The sequence below is a fragment of the Cariama cristata genome, unplaced genomic scaffold (genome assembly GCF_000690535.1).
Source record: "Cariama cristata isolate BGI_N322 unplaced genomic scaffold, ASM69053v1 scaffold33520, whole genome shotgun sequence".
NCBI lineage: Eukaryota > Metazoa > Chordata > Aves > Cariamiformes > Cariamidae > Cariama > Cariama cristata.
Genome location: NW_009594731.1, coordinates 36,506 through 58,567, shown reverse-complemented (window position 1 = coordinate 58,567; position 22,062 = coordinate 36,506). Strand labels below are relative to the sequence as shown.

Genomic DNA, 22,062 nt, shown 5'->3' with positions numbered 1-22,062 from the left:
GAACCCTGTTGGAAAGCTATATATTCTATCCATGTTTAGCTGCAACTATTATGTTACATTTGAAGCTTCTTTAATCTTCTGGACTTTTGGATAGCAGAAGGTGGTGGTTCTGTTTCTTCTCCATCGTTCTTGTGTGATGGTTGCCCTAGAAGTGTGGGTCCCTGCTATTCTGCATAAACTGAAATCTGTAATTCCTGCTAGTGAATAGCACTCATACCTGCTGCTGTTGCTTTCCCAAGCCACAGAAAATGAAATTCACATGATCCTTTTTTTTCCGTGTTAGTGCCAGGTTTTGATATATCATCAGCAAAACTTATTTTGCAGGTCTTTACAAATACTGTAACTGTTAATTTTATAGTGCTTGTAAGACATGTTTCCCAATCCCATTTTACAGCTAGAGAAAGTTAAGCAAAGGCTTTAGAAATCAACTGTGTTGTGCTTGAACAATAGCTTTTTGTAGTTGAGATGATTAAATATCCTTTTCCCTAGATGTCCTGAGCTTTACAAGAGTCTGAAGACAGTTGAAATTAGAAAGTAACACCCCTGTCCCTCAGGTGATGTGGGTGTTTCTACTGATGGGCATTCCCATAGACCCCTCTAATCCAGTATGCTTTGTCAAATGATTTTGTAAAAGAAGCAGATGTAGCCTCACCAAAATGCTTCTCTGGTTGAACCGGTTTTTCAAACAACAGGAGGTGGCAGTGAAGAGAGAAGTCAGTCTGCTGATTTTAATTATTTTCTTTTTTTTCCTTCAGATAACACTGTCAACAGTGTAGAGACTTGGTGGATGTGTGTTTATCTCTCTAGGATGATGACAAATGTAGGATGTTGCCGTAGAAGTTTTTCCAGGGAAATAGTTTTAATCCCAGGTGATTTTTTTTTAATGATTGTACACCCTGTATTATGGAGATCTTTTGTTGTCTGTCACCTCCAAGAAAGCTGACAGTTTACTTCCACAAGATTTAAGTACTTCTGTTAGCATCCTGAAACTGTTGTCTTGGAATTGCCAAAAAGCAAATTAGAAGGACTTTCAAAAATCTACAGTTCATGGGGAGAGAAACCAAACACATTTGTGGCCAAAATGTGTGTTGTTGAGAATAATGAATGACCAAGTGCTGCTTTCAGGTAGTTTTTTAAATTGGATAAATTTTCTAGTCTCTCACTAAGAGTGTCAGAAGGTGATGCATCCTATAATCAGAGCTCAGTGCATTGCTCAAACATCTGTCTGGGCTGTGCTGTAGGTATTTGGCATGATGTCAAGAAGCATGATTGTGAGGAAACTTCAATTCTTTAGGAGGTCTAAAGTCCTGTGGCAGAGCCAATAAAGAAACAAAAATCTTCTTGGAAGTAAAGGTTTTGTAGCATAGCCAAACCATTTCTTACCTTGAATAATTTCAGCTTCTCCCACTGCTTGGAGTTCCGTCTTGACAGTGCTGTTCCCAACACAGGTTGTCCTTTCTTTGACAGTACAGTAGAGCTCACAAGTATGCTTCCAATTAGTCCTTTCATTCTGACAACTGCCTCTGTTAGTTAAGAAACGTAGACTGGTAGTATGTCAGATCAGAAGTGTAGACCTGTACTTTTTTTTTCTTATTCCCACTTCTAATTCCAAAGAAGGAAAATTTGTCTCTAACAGTCTTTGAAATCAGCAGTGTATTTGGTAATCTTAGTTTCAGTCATCGGGGTTATATATACCGTTACGCAGGTCTTGATTTGTAAGGCCTTTATTTTTACATCTGGATACCACTGACGTGTGGAATATCCAAGAGTATGAGTTGCATGGCATTCCTTCTAGCAAAGCCCTTAAGTCTAGTGACAGTGATATCTGATTCAAGAAGGCAGCGAGTTCATTTTTGTTCCTATCTAGATGATTGCTTGGGACAAGGTAGGTCATTGCAGTAACTGACCCTGCGTTTCCCAGTGCCTCTGAATTTCTTTGACTTGATGAGCCAGGAGAAATGCAGTACTTTTCCTTTCTCCTAGAAGTGTGTGCTTAGAACACATCCACATTTGGTAGGGTACTTGTCTTGATCATCATTTTCTTAGGGAAATGCAGACATTCAGGAATAGACTATGTTTTAAATTTTACTAAAAATAATTTTTTCATGGCAGCCAAACTGAGGAGGAGAAAGTCTCATATAGGGTTTGAGTGGTGCTGCACAAAACCCTGAAGGACACACCATGAAAACTCCTCACTAGGTCGCCAGAGGTTTGTATCTGTAGATGGGAGTGTGGAAAATACTATGCTCTTTAGGGAAAAAAAAGATGGCTAGAACATTTCCATGACAACCACCACAGATTTTCACCAGAAGTAGCATTGATTTTGATAGTGCGGAGAAGATCCAGGGTTTGCTATTCGCTGTGAAGAAATTACCATGGGTGAATTTAAAGTGACCACTGAAAGATTTTCACCTGAGCCACAACAAAGCTGCTGAAGATGAGTGAGGCTGTTTGAAGTTGTTTTCCCTCTGTGGTTTAGTGTCGGGGAAAGGCTACATCCTGAAAAATGGAAGAGGAGATTTATAGCAAACAATCCTTGGATGACTGTAGCAACTAACATGGGATTGTTATATTTTCAGTCCTAAAAAAATAATTTGTATGCTCACACTGAGTAGGTCTAAAGATGCTAGCAGTAGGTGTGGGCCAGATGAAGTCCTTGATGTGGTCATTGAATTTTTCACCAGTAGTTGGGGAACCAGTAAAAGAATGATGAAGAAAAAATTGTTTTTAGGAGATATTGAGGATATTACAAAATCTGCTTTTAGAAAATAACTTTGGATTTAATAGTTATACAGGTTAGATAGGCAAGGGTATAAAATGGATATGTGGCTATGTGTTGGGATTTTGTTTATTTACTACCAGTGAGGGACTACTATGAAATAAATTATTGAACTCATTACTAATTGAATTGGAAACCTCTCAATGGTGAAAGGAGCTTATTTTTTTCACCTTTAATAGAAGAAACTCTTCCCAGTCATTTGGTGATAGGAATTTATAGGAAGGCTTTACTCCCAGGTAAAACACAGGATTTTGGAAGGATTTTTAGTGTACAGATTACTCAGAAGGGGTTAGTCAGCAAAGTGAACTGTCTTGAAAGTCAGAGAAACGAACATAGCTGAAAGTTGCAGTTAAAGCTTTTAAAGGGTGTGATAAATAGAAGATAATTCTTGTGAAGCCTTTAGGTAGAGGGGTTGAGGTAAAGTCAGAGAATTCAAGTAAATCCTGTGCCTGTATTTTCAATAAATGAAACGATGATGTAAAGTACAATGGGAGAGGACTAACAGCTCTGAGGGGAAAATGAAAATTATTACCTTAAAGTCAGAAGCAAAATTAATTGAAAGAAATGAATACACAAGTTGTGAGATGGGGGGAAAGTAGGTTAATAAGTACAATAAGGAAGAATATGCTAAGGAAACTTGCTGATGATGTAGTTGGATGGTGTCATTGATGTTTAGAAACACTGGAATGTCATGTGGAAGGGCTACCTAATAGAAGTGAGATGAAATTCAGTATTAAGAAGTGAAGATGTTCCCTGTCAAGGATTTCTTTAAATTAAGAACTTTTAGGGATTGAAAGTGAAGGTGTGAAATGACCACAGGAGCTATCAAAAGTCCTGAAATCCCAAATAAAGTCAAATATAATCTGAATTTGAGGGGACGTATTTCAGACAAAAATGGAGAATTATATTAATAATGTCATGGAAGGCCTGAGATCTTATCTGGGCTGTTGTGTATGCCTGTGTGTGTTTGAGTTCAAGGGCAGATTGACTGGAGTGGCTGCGAAGCCGTTTTCCTGTTGGGCATGTCCTTTTAACTTGTGGTTGTCCATCTAATGTTTGAGTTCATTTTCCTAATGCTAAAATATAACAAATATTTATTTCAAAATGCTATAGAAATAAAAGAAATTTTGTACTCTGAGGGTTTGTTAACCTGAACTTCTTTTTACAGATAAAATCCAGGGCTTCCCCAAATAATTTGTATGTTTAATATGCAGGCAGTAATCGCTTAAACTAAAAATGGGAAGAAAATGTTATTGCCAGACATTGCCACAAACATGAATGCTAAGCTCACATGCCTAAACACAGGAAGAAAGGGGTCTCTGAGCTGTTAAGAATGGCATAGAGAACTTCTGGCATTCTGAGATTTATCTTTTTGTAGGACCTTTATTTAAAAAAAGGCATTTCGGGAAGAGCCTTTTCAGCAGAAGTAGGCTGCTAAATTACTTACCTATATGCTCAGGTTTTTGTGTTACATTTAGTGCAATCTGTGACTGTCTGATCTTGATTACAATAGTTTTGTGTCCCTTAACAGCTTTTTTAAATCTCGGTTGACAGATTACATACCACGTGAAGTGATGCCTGAAATGTCTTCTGCGAAAGTCAGTTCTGATCATCAGAATTCTTATAAATGGTTGTCAGGTAGCAGCAACTTAAAAAGAGGCTCTAATGTGAAGCACATTTGGGTATCCTCTTTTTTTTTAAATCTTTTAAAACTCTTTATGCTAACTGAAAGAAGAGGAGGTTAGAATAGACTCGATTACATGTTTGATGTATTTTAAATAGGAAACCTAAGCTGTTGAGAGTCTGTATACACTCGTGTTGCTCCATTTTAAAGTAAAAAGTGCACAGGAGATAGTTTATCACCTGGTGATTCTGTGCTTATGGAATTTGAGGTAGGTAGCACATTTAATATATGTTAGGGCATTTAAAAGAGACTTTTAAAAGCCCTGTAGAGTAACTTTTTATATAGTGTAGTTTCCTAAATTTTGTATTGCAGAGTTGCAGATATTTGCAGCATATTGTAGATTCTGCATCTGTATGAAGATGCATGGAAATACCGAGATGTTTAGAATTTGGTTCCCAACCTTTTTTGGATTTAAAGGAGGGAGAAGTAGCAGCAGAATGGAGCACTTAGAGACCTGATGCACAACCCATTGATTTAAGGGGGGGTGTCGTGTTTCCACACAGTTTTATCCAAAGTGCAGCATTGTACATGTGAAAATCATCAGAGGTAGCTATAAATGCTGATCCGCTGAGTTACAGAAAACAGACAGTACTTGGAAATCATAGACCGAAAAAAGGCCACTCTGCATAAACAGTGGCAGGATTAGAGGCTGGGAGTGAGGAGGAGAGGAAGAATAGCGCCGCTTTCTTTGCAGGACTGAGCATTTTCAGTGGTTGAACCATCCTCACCTAAAATTTCTCCATTACGTTTTTCTTGTAGGCCTTGACTGGATAGGAGGAACACAAGGTTGTATTGAATTAACTTAAAATGTGGATTTGGAGTGCAAAAAAGCCCCTGTACTGACTTGCAAAGTGAATTAAGCTAAAAAGCAGCTAAGACCCCTTCACTTTTGAGTGAAGACAGGAATATAATTAGTTTGCCTAGTTCCCCGTATGGAGAAATGCTAAGCTTTATTAGTGTGGTTTTCTTTTTAGCCCAGACTGTATACTCTGCCTTATACATATCAGTTCTTTCTTAATAAAATATTTCATTTATTCATGCCTTGCAGCCTCAGAAAGTAAATTAAGAGTTTATGGGTCCGATCTGAAGAACTGGCACACTGAAGTGACAGTTCTGTGAAATTTTGCTTTATGCTCCTTAGCTTCTAAGTTATTGCAAGGTAGGTGGTTGGATATAAGGGGGCAGTGGCTGGAAGCGCATGGCTACAGAGGTTAAGAGATGGAGACAGAATATAAAATGATGTGTTGTTGAAGAGTAATTATTTTCTGACTTCTCTTTTTAATTGCATTGTAAAGGAATCATGACGACCTCAGGAAAAGAGAATTTCCGACTGAAGAGCTACAAGAACAAATCTCTGAACCCTGATGAGATGCGTCGCAGGCGGGAGGAAGAGGGTCTTCAGCTACGGAAGCAAAAGAGAGAGGAACAGGTACCGTACTACAATTGCGGTAACTGTAACCAGTCCTTAAACAGTCTTGTCTTGTGCTGCCTCTGGCTCTTTGCTTCTTCCAAGCCCCTTCTTAGTTGTTCTTGCCCTGCCAAATTCATACATAGTCAGGCTGAAAGTCTGACTTGTAGTCCCTTGCAGATTTTACTGCCTCTTCTGCAGGCTCTAGGGAACTTGGAGTGAGTGCTCCTTCACTCAGGTGTAAGATTGGCCAGAGCAGCTTAAAGATGATTTGAACAAAGCAGTTTGACCTTGCACTTAAGGTGACAGGGGAACTCCTGTTTTGTTTTTTTATGTTTGGTTTTTGGTGGTGTGTGGGGGGTTTTTTGTTTGGTTTTGGTTTTGCTACCTGAGTTCTGGTGGCTGTAATCTCTGTTCAAAGAGTGGCAAGCTGGAGTGAAAGGAAAGGAAACATTGCAGCTAGGATAGGAAAGGGTCTGACCAAGTCCTTTTAAGTTGCAGTAATGATTTTCTTGAGGAAAGAAATAATTTGTTGACCTGATTCCTCTCAGTTTTCTGTCTTTAAGTTTCAGTTAATTTATGAATTTACAAAAGTTCATGCCATGTTTATGCCCATAAGTCTGGTACCTTGAGTAGTGGATTTAGTATATGTTGTAAGCAACATGATTGAGAAGAATGCTTGCAAATGAAGCTTCTCTACCTGCTCATGTCTTGCTAGTTCTTACTGCTTCATGCACATCGCAAAGTGGCAGGTGCTGTGCAGGTTTAATCAGGAAACAGCAGCAGTGACAGGACATGATGAAAACCATCTTCCAGTAAAAACAGGTAGCACTAAGCAGTTCTTCCTTTTGTTCTTAGTTGTCCTCATTTGAAGCTTTAAGGGAGAGGTTCAATTTCAAACAAAGTTATAAATAAGCCTTTTTCATCAATGTTGAGGTTTCTGGAGTTAGAGTGAAGATAGTAATACGCTTGTGTTTAGAATGGTAGGTCAAGTCAATAATCTGTTCTGTTTAATACTGTTTTCACAGTGTCAATACCAGATGCTTTCAAGGAAAGGCAGGGGAGAGTTCTGAGAGGGAATGGCAATACTTCTTGTTGATTTTGCTCAGTATCTGCAGGTGGCATTTCCAGACTACTCGTAGCACAGAGTGTTGTTTGTCTTATTTGTAAAGTCGTTAACTAAATTAGGAAAACGATGAGTCATTTTCTGCTTTATCTGTGCCTCTGACCTCCCTTGGACCTGATTACCACAGGTTGGCTAAATAAAGTGCATGGCAGTATTTCCTTCTGTTAAAGGAAAATGGTTACTCCTAACTGAACTAACAGTGGAGCAGGAGGGAGTTGCAAGCAGAGTCTGCAGCTCTACAATTTCAGGCCTTGTAGAGGTATTCTTTTAATACATAAACTCTTTTATGTACTCTCTTATGTATTTGGCACATAGTTCATTGAAGATTGTTTACATTCCCTGCTTTTTTTTGTTGTTGTTGTTGTTTTTTTTATTACTTGAGCAGATGTTTGTTGAGTTTGAGTGGGCACATCATACAGTAGCTTAGAAGGAATATCATTCCATAAGGATGCCTATCACTGAGCTAGGGTTGCTATAGACTTAGCAGTTTTCTATACTGTTTCCTCTCCATCCTCTCTGGAGAGAAGAGTAGCAGCAGGTCTGTGTTGGGGCTCTATCTTGCCTGTCTGCAGTGGTGCAAATCTGACATGGCTCAAGGCTGGAATCTTGTTTTCTGAACTCAACAGGCCACGTGGCACTCCTAAAGCCATCTTGTCATTGCGTGTTTCTTCCAATGAGACAGCTGGATTAAGAGGAGAAGCTGTAGCCTCTCTAGCTCTCTTCATGACATCTCAAACTAGGTATCTCCTCTAACTGGTAGCAACCAAATTCTGTTCATTCCAGTATAATTTCAGTCCCGTGTGATCATCCTCCAAAGCCCTCTCTTTGCCACTGTAGCTCAGTTATCCCAGGCTCTTCAGGTGTTTTACAAAGATCTGTTTTACACAGCAATTTTTCAGGTCTTTGAGCCCCAACGTCCTCTGCAAGAAAGCAATTGTTTGGAAGCTAGAGATAGCTTGTAGATGGAGGGGAACGGTGAAGAAGAGAAGGGAATATCGGAGAGAATTTTTCAGAAATGTTGGGAACCAATATTCTAGCACATTGCTGTTTTCATTTACTCCACCACTAAACTTTCTCCACTTACTGTCAGGGGGAGTCCTGTAGCCAATATACTAGCTTCTTTCAATAGCATATGTAATTTTTATTGCAGCCTAACATAACATGCTGTGTATATATTGGCTATATAATATATATTAAATACTTTCTGTCTTTAGTTGTTTAAACGCCGAAATGTTGCAACAGCTGAGGAAGAAGCGGAGGAGGAAGTGATGTCAGATGGTGGCTTCCACGAGGCTCAGATGAACAACATGGAGATGACTTCTGTAAGTGATCAGAAAGGAATACAGTGTTTGTTGAAACTGGACAGGCCTGTTGTACAGTGATTTGAGGAGAATGGAATTCCAGAAGAATGTGAAAAATGGCATTCAAAGAGCTTATGGACAGCTCTTAAACACCTATCTCGGTGAACTGCCCTGAAATAGATTACATGAGAGAAAAATGTTATGGATAGAGTGAGTGGTTGCCTAGTGGATATGCTTTCAAGAAAATGAAGTAAAATGTCATTGTTCCAGGCAGGCTGATTACTTCCTGGTTTTGATGTTCACTCTTGTAGGTGATTTTATCAACTGTTGCCCAGAGTAGTTGGGATTTTTTAATCTGAAATTCATAATGCTTTAAACATGAAGATACAAACAAGGCAATGTGTTATTGCAATTTACAAAGTAAAAAGGGGCTCAGTGGAAGTCTTTGTTAGCCGACTTTCAAGTGGGACCGTTTTTAGCCAGGGTGTTGGAAACACGGCTAGACCTAGCTTATCTATCTGCCTGTGTCTTTAAACTCCTTTCCAAGCTGGAATTCTATCATAGAGAAATAAACTTTTAGTGGAAATTAGACTTTTCTGCTTTCTTGCTTTTTCTTTACCACAGTCCCCTCTCTGGAAAGAAAAATGGTAAGGGATTTGGGCTGTAACAGAGAGGTTTAAGGGAACTGCAGTCCTCGCTTAAGTCTGACCATTGATTTTCACACTTGTGTCTGTATTCAGAGTATGCAAGTGATATTTTCATAGAAATCAGGCTGGACTTGGTATCTGTTGGTGATTATACCAGCCTTGAAAATTACTGAGAAACAGAGAAATGCCTATAAACGATGTGGTAGATCACTAATAGAATATATTATTTTACTCTTCAAGATAGTCTTTAAATGTCAGATAAGTCCTAAATACCATTTAATCATTTATGTGGAAGCTTATATAGAATGAATAGATAGCAAAAAGTAAGGAAAGGAGCCTATCTAATTGAGATAGGTACTAGCATTGTACAGTTCACTATTTTAAATATCACTAATTACAGTTGGAGATTCGCTGTTGCAGACAAAGCTTAAGTATTTTCAGCACTGTTATCTGTCTCCTTATCTATCTAAGCGTTTGGATGAGATCTATCTAAGGATTTAGATCAGAAGAAGTAGAAGGAAAAAAAAATGACTTTCCTTATGCTTCTTTACATGGGTTCACGCATGTGATGAACAGAATGACAGATTTTACATGGCATAAGAAAGGTTGCTGATTTAATTTAGCTGTATTAGTGGAAACCATCAGTATTAGGGAAAATTTAATACTCTTGATTACGATGACAAGCATTAGGTTTGTCAACTCTTCTAAAAATGACAGGTTCTGTACATTTTGGTATAAAAGAATGAGTCAAAAATGTACATGCTACAGAAATCTAAACAATAGCATAATCAAAGTGGTGTTCTTGTGTAACAGTAATTGCTATTCCAATTTAAACTACCTGTTGTTGAAGCTGACAATTTTACATTTATTTTAGGGGAGGGGAGATAAAAAAAAGGGAGAGAATACCAGTGAGAGACTCTGAAGAGTAATTTTCTTGCCATCTCTTAAGTAAAATTTGATTTTTGGCTTCCAGAAAAGAAAGACTAAACTTATGAATGATGCTGCTTATGTAGGTGTACATGTATGCTGACTCCTTTGTTGTCCATAACGGTCTTATCTAGGTTTTTACTCAATAAGAGAGAAACTTGATACCAGTTTAGCAAATGTTGTAACCTTCTTACCACTAATCCCAGATTTTGTTTTCCCTCTTGCTCTCTATCATTCTCATTCTGTTTCCCCAACCTGAATGCTAGAGTGCAGTCATCACCTCTGATATGATTGAGATGATTTTCTCCAATAGTCCAGAACAGCAGCTGTCAGCCACCCAGAAATTCCGAAAGCTTCTTTCTAAAGGTAAGGACTGAAATAACTTGGAGAAAAATGTACAAGCGTCCCTGGCATATGTTTTTACTTTGATAGCAATAAAGATAGTTTCATACAGAAATTTCTGGATGAAGTTCTGTTTTGTAAAATGTCAGCTAGATGTGTGTAATAGTAGTTATACAGATTTCAAGAAAAGAAATGACTAAGGGATGCAGATGTGATGTCTACTCTTGAAGGTAAGTATAAATATTATAGGCAATGTCTCTATGGCTCAAAGACGCTGATGTAGCGAAGTTTCTCTGCATCATGCATCTGTGCATGTCAGTGCTTCACAGAGCTACTGCTGTGAAGTTGATCTGCCTAAATTACTGAGTGCATTAGTGTTTTGAATTGTTAATTCATTACCTCAAAATTCAGGCTGAAGTCTTATGGTGACAGATAGGAATCCATTGCCTTTTAGTGAAGGTAAAGCAGTATTGTAGAAAAACAACGCGCTCTCAGAAAAAAGGAGTCAGTATGTCATTGGATATAATTTTAATGCAATAATCTGAGAATTTCCCTTTTTTTTAAGTAACGAATGTATCTATCTTTGATTTTTATTTTAAATAGAACCAAATCCCCCAATAGATGAAGTCATAAGCACACCAGGAGTGGTGGCCAGGTTTGTGGAGTTCCTCAAACGAAAAGAAAACTGTACATTACAGGTATACAAATACATCTTCCTATATTATGAAGGCATTTGGTGATGCAAATTAGGTAGGAAGAAGTCAGTGATTTGTTTAATTAGCTGTACTTCCTCTCTTTTTCTTTACTACTTTAAAAAAAGCTATTTTATCTTCAGGGATTCTAGCAAGACCTCTGGGAACAAGTTGGGGAGAGAGAGAGAGATGTCTGAGTTGCATTGTGTGGTTGCTAGGATGGGTCTTTACACTTTGTCATGTAATAAAAACAGAATTTGAAATTTAGATCTCAACAGATGAAAAGCTGTTAAACTAAACTTTACTGTTTGTCCTTTTTGTACTAATTGAAGACAGTTTTAAATTTTTAGAATTATGACTTAAATTTTTTATTAAATTTAAAGAAGTTTAGAATTAGAATTACAGTCCATAACAGTAAATATAGAATCCTTGAAACTTACTTTGGTTTGAAAAAACATTATACAGTAATAACTCTTCACAGCAATACTGATCACCAGAGTTGGAGAGGAGTACTTTGCTGTAGTTGCAGAGTTCTACCAGACTGTGATCACAAAAAATTTTTTTGAAATCTCCTCTTTCTGTTTCTTTTTATTTTGAGGTTGTTTTCTTTAGTGGCTTTTGTTTGCTTTATATTGTTATATATATATCTTTATTTATTTTGGCAAATAACGTCTCTTCGTGTGTCTTCAGGAACGTCATTGCTGATTCAGTGAATGCGGGTATCAGATGTCTTGTGGGAAGACTCATTTTTTGTGTATAGGTTCTTAGCCAGTAAGGAAAGGCAGTAGAACAGACCAAAGGTAGTATAATTGCATAGCAAAAAATAATATTTGAAAAGCCACAGCAAACCCAATCTAGTTCTCATGAGGAACTTCTGCAGATTTTGATTTCAAGTAATGTTGATAACTCTTAACTCTGACTGTGATTCTTACTTTGCAAATTGTCTGTGTTAATTGATAATATCTCATGCCTTCCCTATGCCAATTCTGTCTGTCTTTAAAAGACATTTAGTCTTCATTTTTGGTGTGGCACAGAAGGCTCCTAGTAAACTTTCTTTTGTGTTTTGTTTTCCAGTTTGAAGCTGCATGGGTACTCACAAATATTGCCTCGGGAAATTCCCTTCAGACTCGAATAGTGATCCAAGCAGGAGCTGTCCCCATCTTCATAGAGCTGCTTAGTTCAGAGTTTGAAGATGTACAGGAACAGGTAAAGATTAAGAATGGTGTTGGGTTTTTGTGCATGTGGTGGGTTGGAGGTGTCTGTTTGGGTTGGTTTGTTTTGGTTTTGGGTGGTGGTCTTTTTTCCTTCCCCAGAAGGGAACAAGGCTATCTTGTAAGAAAGCCTTTAGAGAAATATAGTGTTTGGCAGTTTTGCACAACAGTTCCATTCTACCTAGTATGTGTTAAGATGTCTAGGCAAGTATTGTGTTTTTTATGGAAATGATATATTTAACCACAGCCAATGGGGTAATGCATTTTGATCTCTAATGGGTTAATGTTTTTCTGTGTATTGAGGAATTCAAGAAGCCTTGTTTAAAGAATCGCTTTAGAGATGGAAAGTTCATGCTTGTTTCTCCTGAAGATAAAGCATGAGTGGAAATTATAGTTTGTTCTCTACAGAGAAGATTTAGTCTGTTCTCTATGTTCCTTACAGAGTAAATGAATATTCTTTAAGGCCCAGAGAGATCAGTGTAAAGCACAGACCAAACATATGACTCAGTAATTTCTGCATGAGGTCCGTAACTTGTGTTTGAACAAGGGTGTATTTCAGACATATAACCTTGCTTTGGAGACTTAGGGTGACGAAATATTAATCATGTTAACAAATAGTGTTTCAGTTAATCTTGATCCTAAGTTCAAAGTATGTACCTTTACTGTACAAATTTGTCTAGCTTTGGGATCAGGTATTGCTTTTGTTTCATTGTCTACTTAATTAGTAAACTCTGTTTTCCTATAGCTGCTTGCAGATCATAGGTTAAGCTTTTCTTGAGCAAATGAAAATTAAGCTCTGAATTCTCATTTTGAAGCTATTTCTGTGGTGGTTGGTTTGTTTTTTTGGTCACCGTTTTCTGAATGTTTCTTTGTTTCAATACCTTTTTGTGGTGGTGAAATTACAAGCACTGGATAGTCCAGTAGCACTCTTCCAGCAATGCTGTTTGCAGAGGTAGTGCCTCATTTTCATTTCTACTTGATAGTTTGGTGTGTAAATATCCAAGATGTCTTTGCAGAGTCTTTGCCACAAAAGCTGGCTGTGAGCACAGGTTAAGCTGATTATCCAATATGATCCATTGTTCTTTTCAGAGTCACTGACTTCCAGGGTTCAGTTCTCCATCCTGTAAGTGTGACCTCTATTCTCTGTTCCTAGATGTCTGACCTTGCATTTGGCTGTATTGAGATGCATGATTGGAGGAGTCCAGACTCATAAGCCTTGGATCGCTTTGTGTAACTTGCCTTTCTTTCTTATAGCTGGCTCAGAATGTACCACCTGTACTTGCCTAACATTTTACACGAGAGACAGATTTTTATTTATTTTTTTCCTCAGGTGCTTATAGCTTTATAGTTCTTCCGCTCTCCAACTTTCCATTTTCAGTGGTCTGTCTCAGACTGAATTAATTTTGAAAAGTGTTTTTTTTTAAGAGAAATTGAGTTCAGGTGCTTGAGAAAATGATATTAAAGGAAATTGGGGTTTTTTTTTTTGGTCCATTTTTTTAGCTTTCTTTGAGAAAATGAGTCTGTTGTTGTAGAAACTAGAAACATGATAGGGAGCTTGCCATAATGGCAGATAAGTGCTATGTTCTGCCCATGTGAAAATCCATCTGGACTTAGCTATATGATGCTTTTTTGACTGTGTTTTTTGGGAGTTGAAATTGGTGGCATTACTTTCCACATTCAGCCATCACTTGTACAGTGCCGTTCCTGCAGAATGATTGGTGCCTTGAGTGTGGTAAGGGCTGCTCCATATATTTTTTTTTTTTTTGCTCCTAATGATCTTCTGTGCTAGAGCTAACTTGTTTTTTTTATTAGGTGGTTGTTATCTTCCCTGCTGATGTTCAGAGAGCGGGTGGGAAGAGCGAACCTGTTTAGAATGAGTTGTGCAGCCTTCAGATGTGTGAATTAACAGAAGAGCTTAGGGGCCACAGTTAAGTAGTTTATCTTGTCTCCTTCCCCCTCTGCCTCTTATTAAACTGCTGACATGTTAAAATTCAAATTGCAGGCAGGCAGAGTGAGTTGTAATTACCAGAAAATAATGTTTCTATGCAATTCAGATGCTGAATCCATGATCTCTCTGTTACTAGTAAGTTTCTAAATACCAGTTACAGATTGCTCTATAGTAAGTTGTGCTAAAGAAGGAAAATGTACCACTGTGAAGTGTTACCTACATCTTTTCATAGTGGATTTCTGTTCTGTAGGTCTGGAGATTGCAGCCCTGCTTACAGCTGACTTTGCGTTTAATGCAGGCCAAGGTGAAAGAAACCCTGTTTTTTCCAACAGCTTTAAAAAAACGCAAACACTTCACCATAATATCTACTAAAAAAAAATTAAAAGCATTAAGCACTTAAAAGTTAGCTCTTGTACTTCTGCATTACAGGATAGCCTTAGTACACAATTACATAGTATTTTTCCAGATTACTCTCATCTCATTCAGTATATGCACAGATCGTTGCCTCAGCAACAAATCAGTGGGTAGTAAAGGAGGCTTTTATTTGTCACACTGTGGCCCTGTTTGTTAAAGTTGGAACACATTATAGGGAATGAAAGAGAAAAGGGAAGAGATTCTTAGAATTAAGGTGATTGCAGGTTTCTGAGTTACATTTATCTACTGCTTAGTGTCTGATGGTCTGGACAATTTGCTTGTATCAGTTTTCAGTAAGTGGATACTGGTTCTGTGTTTTTTGAATGCTGAACGTGAAATATTTCCATTTTGTTTTGTAGTTGAGGACAACTCAGCACTTTTTCTGTGACTTTTGTAGTTAGATTTGTGTTTTGAGTAGATCAGGTCCTGGACTTCTCAAACTGGATTTCTGAAACTGGAAGATATTTGGCCATAATTTTCTCCACTCTAAAATGATGATTCTAATCTTCTCTCACAGTAGTACTGTGAAGAATATTATTTGCAAGCAACTCTTCCTACATTTGCAACAAATTGCAAAAATACAGGAAAATACAGAAAATATAACTACATGTTCGGGAAAGATGGCCAGAAGCTGGCTCTACAGCCATATAGTAAAGGATGAAGAGAAAAAGAAATACTGAAGGCTGTGTTTAGTAAGCCATTCTTTGTGCTAAGTGGTAGAGTAATTATGTAGAAGGAAATGTTAATGGTAGTAAAATTTTGAATGTGTAGCATAGCATAAACTGAAAAAAAAGGTCATATTTAATACTATTTTAATTTGACTTACTGGCTAATCATTATCCACTGTTTTTGTCTTACAATAAGTCAGTCTTACAGACTTACACCAGTGAATTTGTCTTTTATTTCAAACTTCCCTTAGCAAGTGGTTTAGGGACACACACCAGTTTACCTCGTCTGATTGTGGTTTTCCCAACAGTTATTTTTCATATTTGTAAGCCAGTTTTAATCTAATGTGTTGCACTCTTTCTTTTGCATATGCTAGTTTCTGAGTCTAGTGTGATTCCAAGTCAACAGTTTTATAGAAGTCTGTGTGAGGGAATCTTTGTTTATTAAACAACACGTATTTTAATGAAATTATATCTTGTATCTTTTTACAAGATCTGTTTCCTATTAAGCTGTGCAGACTGACATTTAATTACCCTATCATCCTTTAACTCTTTCATTGTTTGCATTCTCTATCAGTCTTTCTCAGATTCTCTATCAGTCTTTCTCTGTGATCAGCGGCCAAACTTTGGCATCCGTTTTTCGCATCAAAGAAACTGAGTTTATTACAGAAGCTACATGTCCATTATTTATGAAAAACACTTTGGATACATCTCCCCATCTCTCCTTATTTCTGTTTTTAGTGTACTGACTTTTAGATTTAGTCAGTGGCATATGTCCTAGCCTTCTTCCACTTATCACAATTTTTTCTTCCAAAAGACAGCTAGAAATTTAGATATACCAGCCTAAAATTATTTATATTGAAGGACTCCATCAAAGCCCTTTAGACATGCTTAAGGTTGATCAAGCTTCAGCAGTGTCCTAGCTGCAGTTCTTCCTGAGTTCCCTTGCTGAGGTATTTAAAACCCAGATGTCAACTTGGATTTCCTTGACAAACATTGCATTTCCTTCAAAAACCATGCAAGGCATTACGTTCCCTGTCTGAGATGATTGAGACTCTCACAGTGACAGATATGTGTCATTGTGCTCTGCTGAACAGCCAGTGGCAGGAGCATCCACAGCTGCCCTGTTCTCCTTTGGGAACATCATGTTTTCAGCTGAAGCAACCAATGTGTTTTTCCTTCAGTATTTTTCCATTTCTAGTTGTATTGCTGTTCCTTTTGGTAACCATCGTTTGTTTGGCAGAGGTGACCTGTGAGTCTGGTGTCCAGGTTCTGTTTGGCTTTTACATCAGCAGTCCTCCTAACTAGGCCTTAGAAATCAAAATCACAAAAAACAGTTGAGACATGAGTATGAGCTACTTCCTCTGGGTCGATGAGATGCGAGAAGTAAGGAACTATGACCACCCCAGCCACTGAAAGAAAGGTGTTTTCTGTGTTAAGGCGTAGTAGAAGTCATCTCCTAGGAATTCGACCTTCTGATATCCTTCCTTGTGTCCACTTATCCAGTCACACTTATTTGCCAGCTAATCTTCATAGTCTTCATCCCAGCATTAGATCCATTTCCCAAATCAGCAGCTAAAAGTAGAGAAAGTGTTGATTCTCACTTAATAATCTTTTTTCTCCACCAAGTGGTACAGACTCTATACACTGGTGGTGGTTGGTTTAGCACTTGGTTTAAATATCCAAAGGCCTAATGAAATAATAGCTGAGAGCCTTCAGAATCCAGAGGAAAGCAGAGAGTTATCAGAAAGCACATGAATTATTCACAGAAGGCACCATATAGCTCTACAGTACTCTACAAAACTTGCACTTTACTAGTACTGGTACTAACTACTGAAGTTGTCCAGCACTGCAGGAAAAAACACTGGAGTTTAACAATGAGTAAAATAAACTGGAGACCTGCAACGATCCCTACTCCACTATTAGCAGTAAATGGAAACTTATACAGGTGTATAAAAATAGATGTATCAGTTGACAAGGTAGCATTTGCATTTTCAGTTTACACACAACTTTGCTACCTAAGATGGTGGTTAAAAGGTCAGAGTACAAATCTTAAAATTACAGGTTCTTTTCATCTTCAGGTCTGGCTGTAGATATTGGAAAGTACTGAAATGGAATTATTTTGATAGTCAAATATTTTTTTGATATAATAAACTCTGAAATTTAATGGAATTAAATATCCTTTCACCTCTGCAACTATCCAGAAAAGAAGGTGTAAACATCTGGGATGTGTAGAATGAAGTCAAAATGTTATGGCAAGCAAGCCATTTGCATCTTGAGGAGTGCGCAAAAGAAGCAATGGAAATCATTGAGCATTATTCAGACAAACAAACCCTGAAGACATTTGTCATTGTTCAGATGTTGTCTATGGGAGCCATGACAGTGCTTTGTATTTATAGCAGTGTCTGACAAGAAGAGTTTAAATGAGCTTGACTTATGTTTCTCACTTATCTGAAGAGCTGAAGTAATTGCTTAAGGAAAGACATCTTCCTTGTTGAATGAAACCTTACATATTGTTCTAAAGATACTTCAATTTCTTTGCGTCTTGTGTACTATCAGTCATTAGCATTACAAGGATTTCTTGCCACATCCTTTCTTACCAGGTCCTGCGATATCAGACTACTCAACCAGACTTCTCTTGCCATAAAAAATCAAGAGTGGGAAAGCAGTAGAGATACTATTTGACTTCTCCGGTCAGACTTTTTGATGTGAGATTTGCTGTTGCAAAACCAGGTGGTCAGTCAGGGTCAGAATGGATTCTTGGATTAAGTGATTATCACTGTTGTCAACCCTAAAAATAGGTATTGCTATAATGACAGAAACAAAGTCCACAGACAAGTGAAATACGACTTCCGAGGTGTTTTAACGTGTGTAAGGGTGTCCAGGCAAGGAGATTGTATCTTCATACAAAGTTACCCACATGTTCAGTAAAAGGAAATTACTGGAAATTCTAAATTTTTTGACCTGTGAACATTTTTGGAAGATCCACAAGTGTATTTAGAACCAGCTGAAATCTTTGAATCATTCCTCGGCTTCTCATTGCTACAGAAATACAAGCATTGCAGGGAGCAATGAGCATGGCTTCTTACAGTTCTAATACGAATGACGTTTTGCAGGAGGTGGCATATGTTCTGTCTCTTAAGCTAAATTTTTCCAGTAGCTGCATTCTCCGTCTTGAATGCATGAGGCTGCCAGACCCAAGGCTATAGTTTTATTTCAGACAAACTGTTGTCACAACAGCTGTAAAACTGTAAAATTTGTTGTAAAATAATAAGAATTGGAATGAAAAATAAGTTTTCATGATGAAGATGCGTTTTGGGGCAACATTGTGTAGTAATGGCTGTGCTGTTTCACAGCAAAGGTCAGTATAGCCTCGTGCCCTGTCTCTGACTGTGGCTGACAGCAGAAGCCTGGAAAACAGTAGGAGAACAAAACAAACTAATCCTTCCCCAGAATAGTCTCCTAGTCTCTTAATTTGCAGTTTAGGGACTTTTGATCAATCTATGTGTGGTGTTATCGGTATTACAGGTACAGTGGAGGAGTCTTTTTATTTTGTATCTAGCAAGCTGACATCTGTATATACATTTTGTATATGCATCTGGTTTTAGCTGTATTAATTTTAGAGGATTTGCTGCTGGCTTGGGGCCTCTAGAGTGGTTGGAGTCTGTTTTTTAAAGTAGTATCTTTTTGCCACTGCTTAAAAACATGTTACAGTAGAAATCTAATGCAACAAATCAATTGACATAATTGATAATAAATAAGTCTATTTCAGATTAGCTGAGAATTTCCTTTAGGTAACAAATTTGGCTTATTCTGTCAATTTTTTTAGAGTAATTTTTTCAAGTGGAGATACGGAGAGAAAAACATGTTTATTTTGTGTGGGGAACTTGCGTACATTCAGTTGGAGAAATGGTTGTGCACTCTAACACATTTTACTGCAAATAAATACATAGTCTTCAACTGAAGAGAAATTTGGGGAGGACATTCAGCTGCTGTCTATGATGAATAGGATTACTTTTGTCCTCTATGTGGGGTATTGGAAGTATTTCCAGTGGTTGCGTAGACATTATGGGTCTTGCCAAATAAGCAGATACATGTGTCTATTTGATATGGCACTTAACCTTCTGCTAACTGGAAATCAATAGCAAATGTGAGTTTCATACACTTTCTTAGGGGACAAAATATTGTCTGTAAATCATGTGGAATTCATAAAATGGCTTTTATACTTCATATAGACTACTTAGAATTTTTTTCAGTTATAGCTCTTATACTAGTGGACAGTGATTCAAAAAAACCACTTGACCCAGATGTATAAATCAAAAACAATTAAACCTTTTTTACTCTCGTATTATAGAAAATGGATTTCATGCTTCTTTAATTATCTTCTGGTATTTTAGATCTTTTCTTCTCAAAATGAAGGGTTACGGTAGTAGTGATGTGCAAGGGAGAAAATATCTGTCCTTGCATTTTGCCATGGTATAGTTTTCTCTTAAATAATATATGCCAATGCCCATCTGAACTCTTTAATTCTGAATATTGGTTTATCTTGCATATAGATTCTCATTTTTATCTTAGTTGGGGTCAGCATTCTTAATATGACTGTGTAAACAATGCATGCTTTTATGGCTTCTTAGGAAATACTAATATGGGCTGTTCCACACAAATGTTTTTGAGTAGATAGAAACTTGCTTGACCTGGACTTGAACCAGCTCTGAACCAGGACGAGTGTAGAATTAGTATGTTACTAAGCCTGAGGAGATAAGCTTATCTCTCATATTGTGGGCAGAGCGAGGTTATGTCTGCCTGTGAAGTCTTTGGAGACATACATGTTGGCTATTTCGGTATTCCTCTTAGATCTGTGTAAATATTCCTGAATCATATAGTGAGCTTGGGTGTATATATGTAATACTCAACCAGAATGTATTCCCCTTCTGTACCTTGTCCAGGATCTAACAGTGAGAATAGAGTATCACCCACTCTAATACACACACTAAACTGATTGAATCGTGAGAATAAAAGCAATTACTATTCTGTTTTTCATTGCAGGCAGTATGGGCTCTTGGCAACATCGCTGGAGACAGCACTATGTGCAGGGACTATGTATTGGACTGTAATATCCTACCGCCTTTATTGCAGTAAGTCTGTTTTAATATGTTTTCTAGAACATGCTTGAGTGTCTAGTAAAACTGAAGTTTGTTTTTTGCCTTGAAGAATAATAATGATTTTTTTTTTTACTGTGGACTAATCAGACTTTCTAATGGGGACTCTTGAACTATTTTTGTAATGAAGCTAAAATGGAAACATGTTTTAGGAGCAGCTAAGCTGGAACTATTTTATTCTACAGAGTGGGTGGATGCCTGGGCTTATTATAGAGTTATAGAATAAGTTGAAAGGCACCTCTGGAGGTCATCTAGTCAAAGGCTTTCTTCGTAGCAAGTGAGATTAGATTAGATTGCTCAACTACGTAACCAGTCAAATTTGGAACATCAAAGATAGATTCCGTAACCACCTGGGGCAACCTGTTGCAGTATTTGTCCATGGTATGGTGAAAGCAATGATCTAATACCTAATCAGAATTTTCTATGTTTTACCTTGTGACAGTTGCCTCTTGTCCTGTCACTACGCACCTTTGAGAAGGATCTGGCTTCCTCTTTTCTGTAGCCACCTGTTAAACTGTTGTAGGCAGCAGTTATATATCCCCTTACACAGTCTCCTTCTAAGACTGAACAAATCTGGGTCTCTAACCCTCCTGTTGCATGTCATTTCTCTAGTCTGCTAATTATCTCGATGCCTCTCTGCTGAAGGACCATATTATTGCTGAAACCGTGACACCATCTTGTGTTCTCATGTCCAAATTCGGATTATTCAGTCTCTGTCCTTTGCAAACTCTGTTTGGGACAGTGAAGTTCTCCAGTGCTCTCATAAAGACATTGTTACAGTGTGGGATGGCTATGAGAAAAAGAAACCAAGTTGTTACAGTTGTGGAAAAACTAGGTCTTGCCTTACTGCATTCCTCCTAGGCCCAAGAGCACTATGGCATCATTTCTAAGTGAAATGCCTTGTTTAGAGGCTTTACACTGTGTTTGATTTAATTAACAAACTCCACAGACATCTTGGTCAGTGCTAGCATTGTTCTCAGATAAGGGCACTCACAGTGTAACAGTGGCTGATGCAGCTTTGGTCAGTGTGGTAGTCCTAATGTGAGAGGGTTGTTTCGGTATGCAGATCTCATGAAGGTCTCGGTATTACTGTTCATCACATCATTGGGCTTTGGAGCAGAAGTTGAACCCTGCAGCTGGTGTGTGGATATCGCCCCTTAACAACTGCAGGAAGAGACTGGTTTGGGGTGATCTGTAGAATCGTGTTCTAACAAGAACCCAGTGGGGAAGACTGTCATATGCTGGGATTAGAGCCAGTGCGCACAGAAAGTCTGTAAACAGTGCTTGCTATGAGATACATGTCTTGAATGTTTGGGAAACCCTAACCCTGATTATACATGTTTTCTGAGGATGAGTTTTATTCCCCTTCATTAGTTAACACACAAAAATGTAAAAATGGGACTGAAAGTCTGAGACTGACATAAAAATGCAATTCAGCGAAGAGAGTACTCTCCAAAACTACCTGCACATCCTTCTACCTAGAGTAATTTTGTCACAGTTCCTGCGCCTTTTGGCTGTTAATCTACCACATCAGTATCTAAGCAATTAAATGAACACACTTTTAGTGTAATGGTGGTTATTCTTGTTGGGATAGTAGGATTCATGTGTCTAGCGTGTGTGTTAGTATCCAGCCATCAAGGATGATTTTCCTTGGGATGTATTTTTATAGAAAAAAAAAAGATCTTTTTTTTCAAAAAAAGTTTCAAAAAAACCATATTTTGCCCTGGTGTATGTTAAAATGTAGGCCTGAGTTTATTTT

At 37.8% G+C, this 22,062-nt stretch overlaps 1 protein-coding gene across 1 annotated transcript in view; it reads left to right on the top strand.

Annotated features, from left to right (window-relative positions):
• The first annotated feature begins 5,758 nt into the window (after positions 1 to 5,758).
• KPNA1 (karyopherin alpha 1 (importin alpha 5)) overlaps positions 5,759 to 22,062 on the top strand; it is a 39,468-nt gene continuing 23,164 nt past the window's right edge. The window contains exons 1-6 of the mRNA XM_009699043.1: positions 5,759 to 5,892; positions 8,212 to 8,319; positions 10,139 to 10,238; positions 10,818 to 10,912; positions 11,981 to 12,112; positions 20,191 to 20,279. Coding sequence (XP_009697345.1) covers positions 5,764 to 5,892; positions 8,212 to 8,319; positions 10,139 to 10,238; positions 10,818 to 10,912; positions 11,981 to 12,112; positions 20,191 to 20,279 — 653 coding nt within the window. The 5' untranslated portion in view covers positions 5,759 to 5,763. The remainder of the gene's footprint in view (positions 5,893 to 8,211; positions 8,320 to 10,138; positions 10,239 to 10,817; positions 10,913 to 11,980; positions 12,113 to 20,190; positions 20,280 to 22,062) is intronic.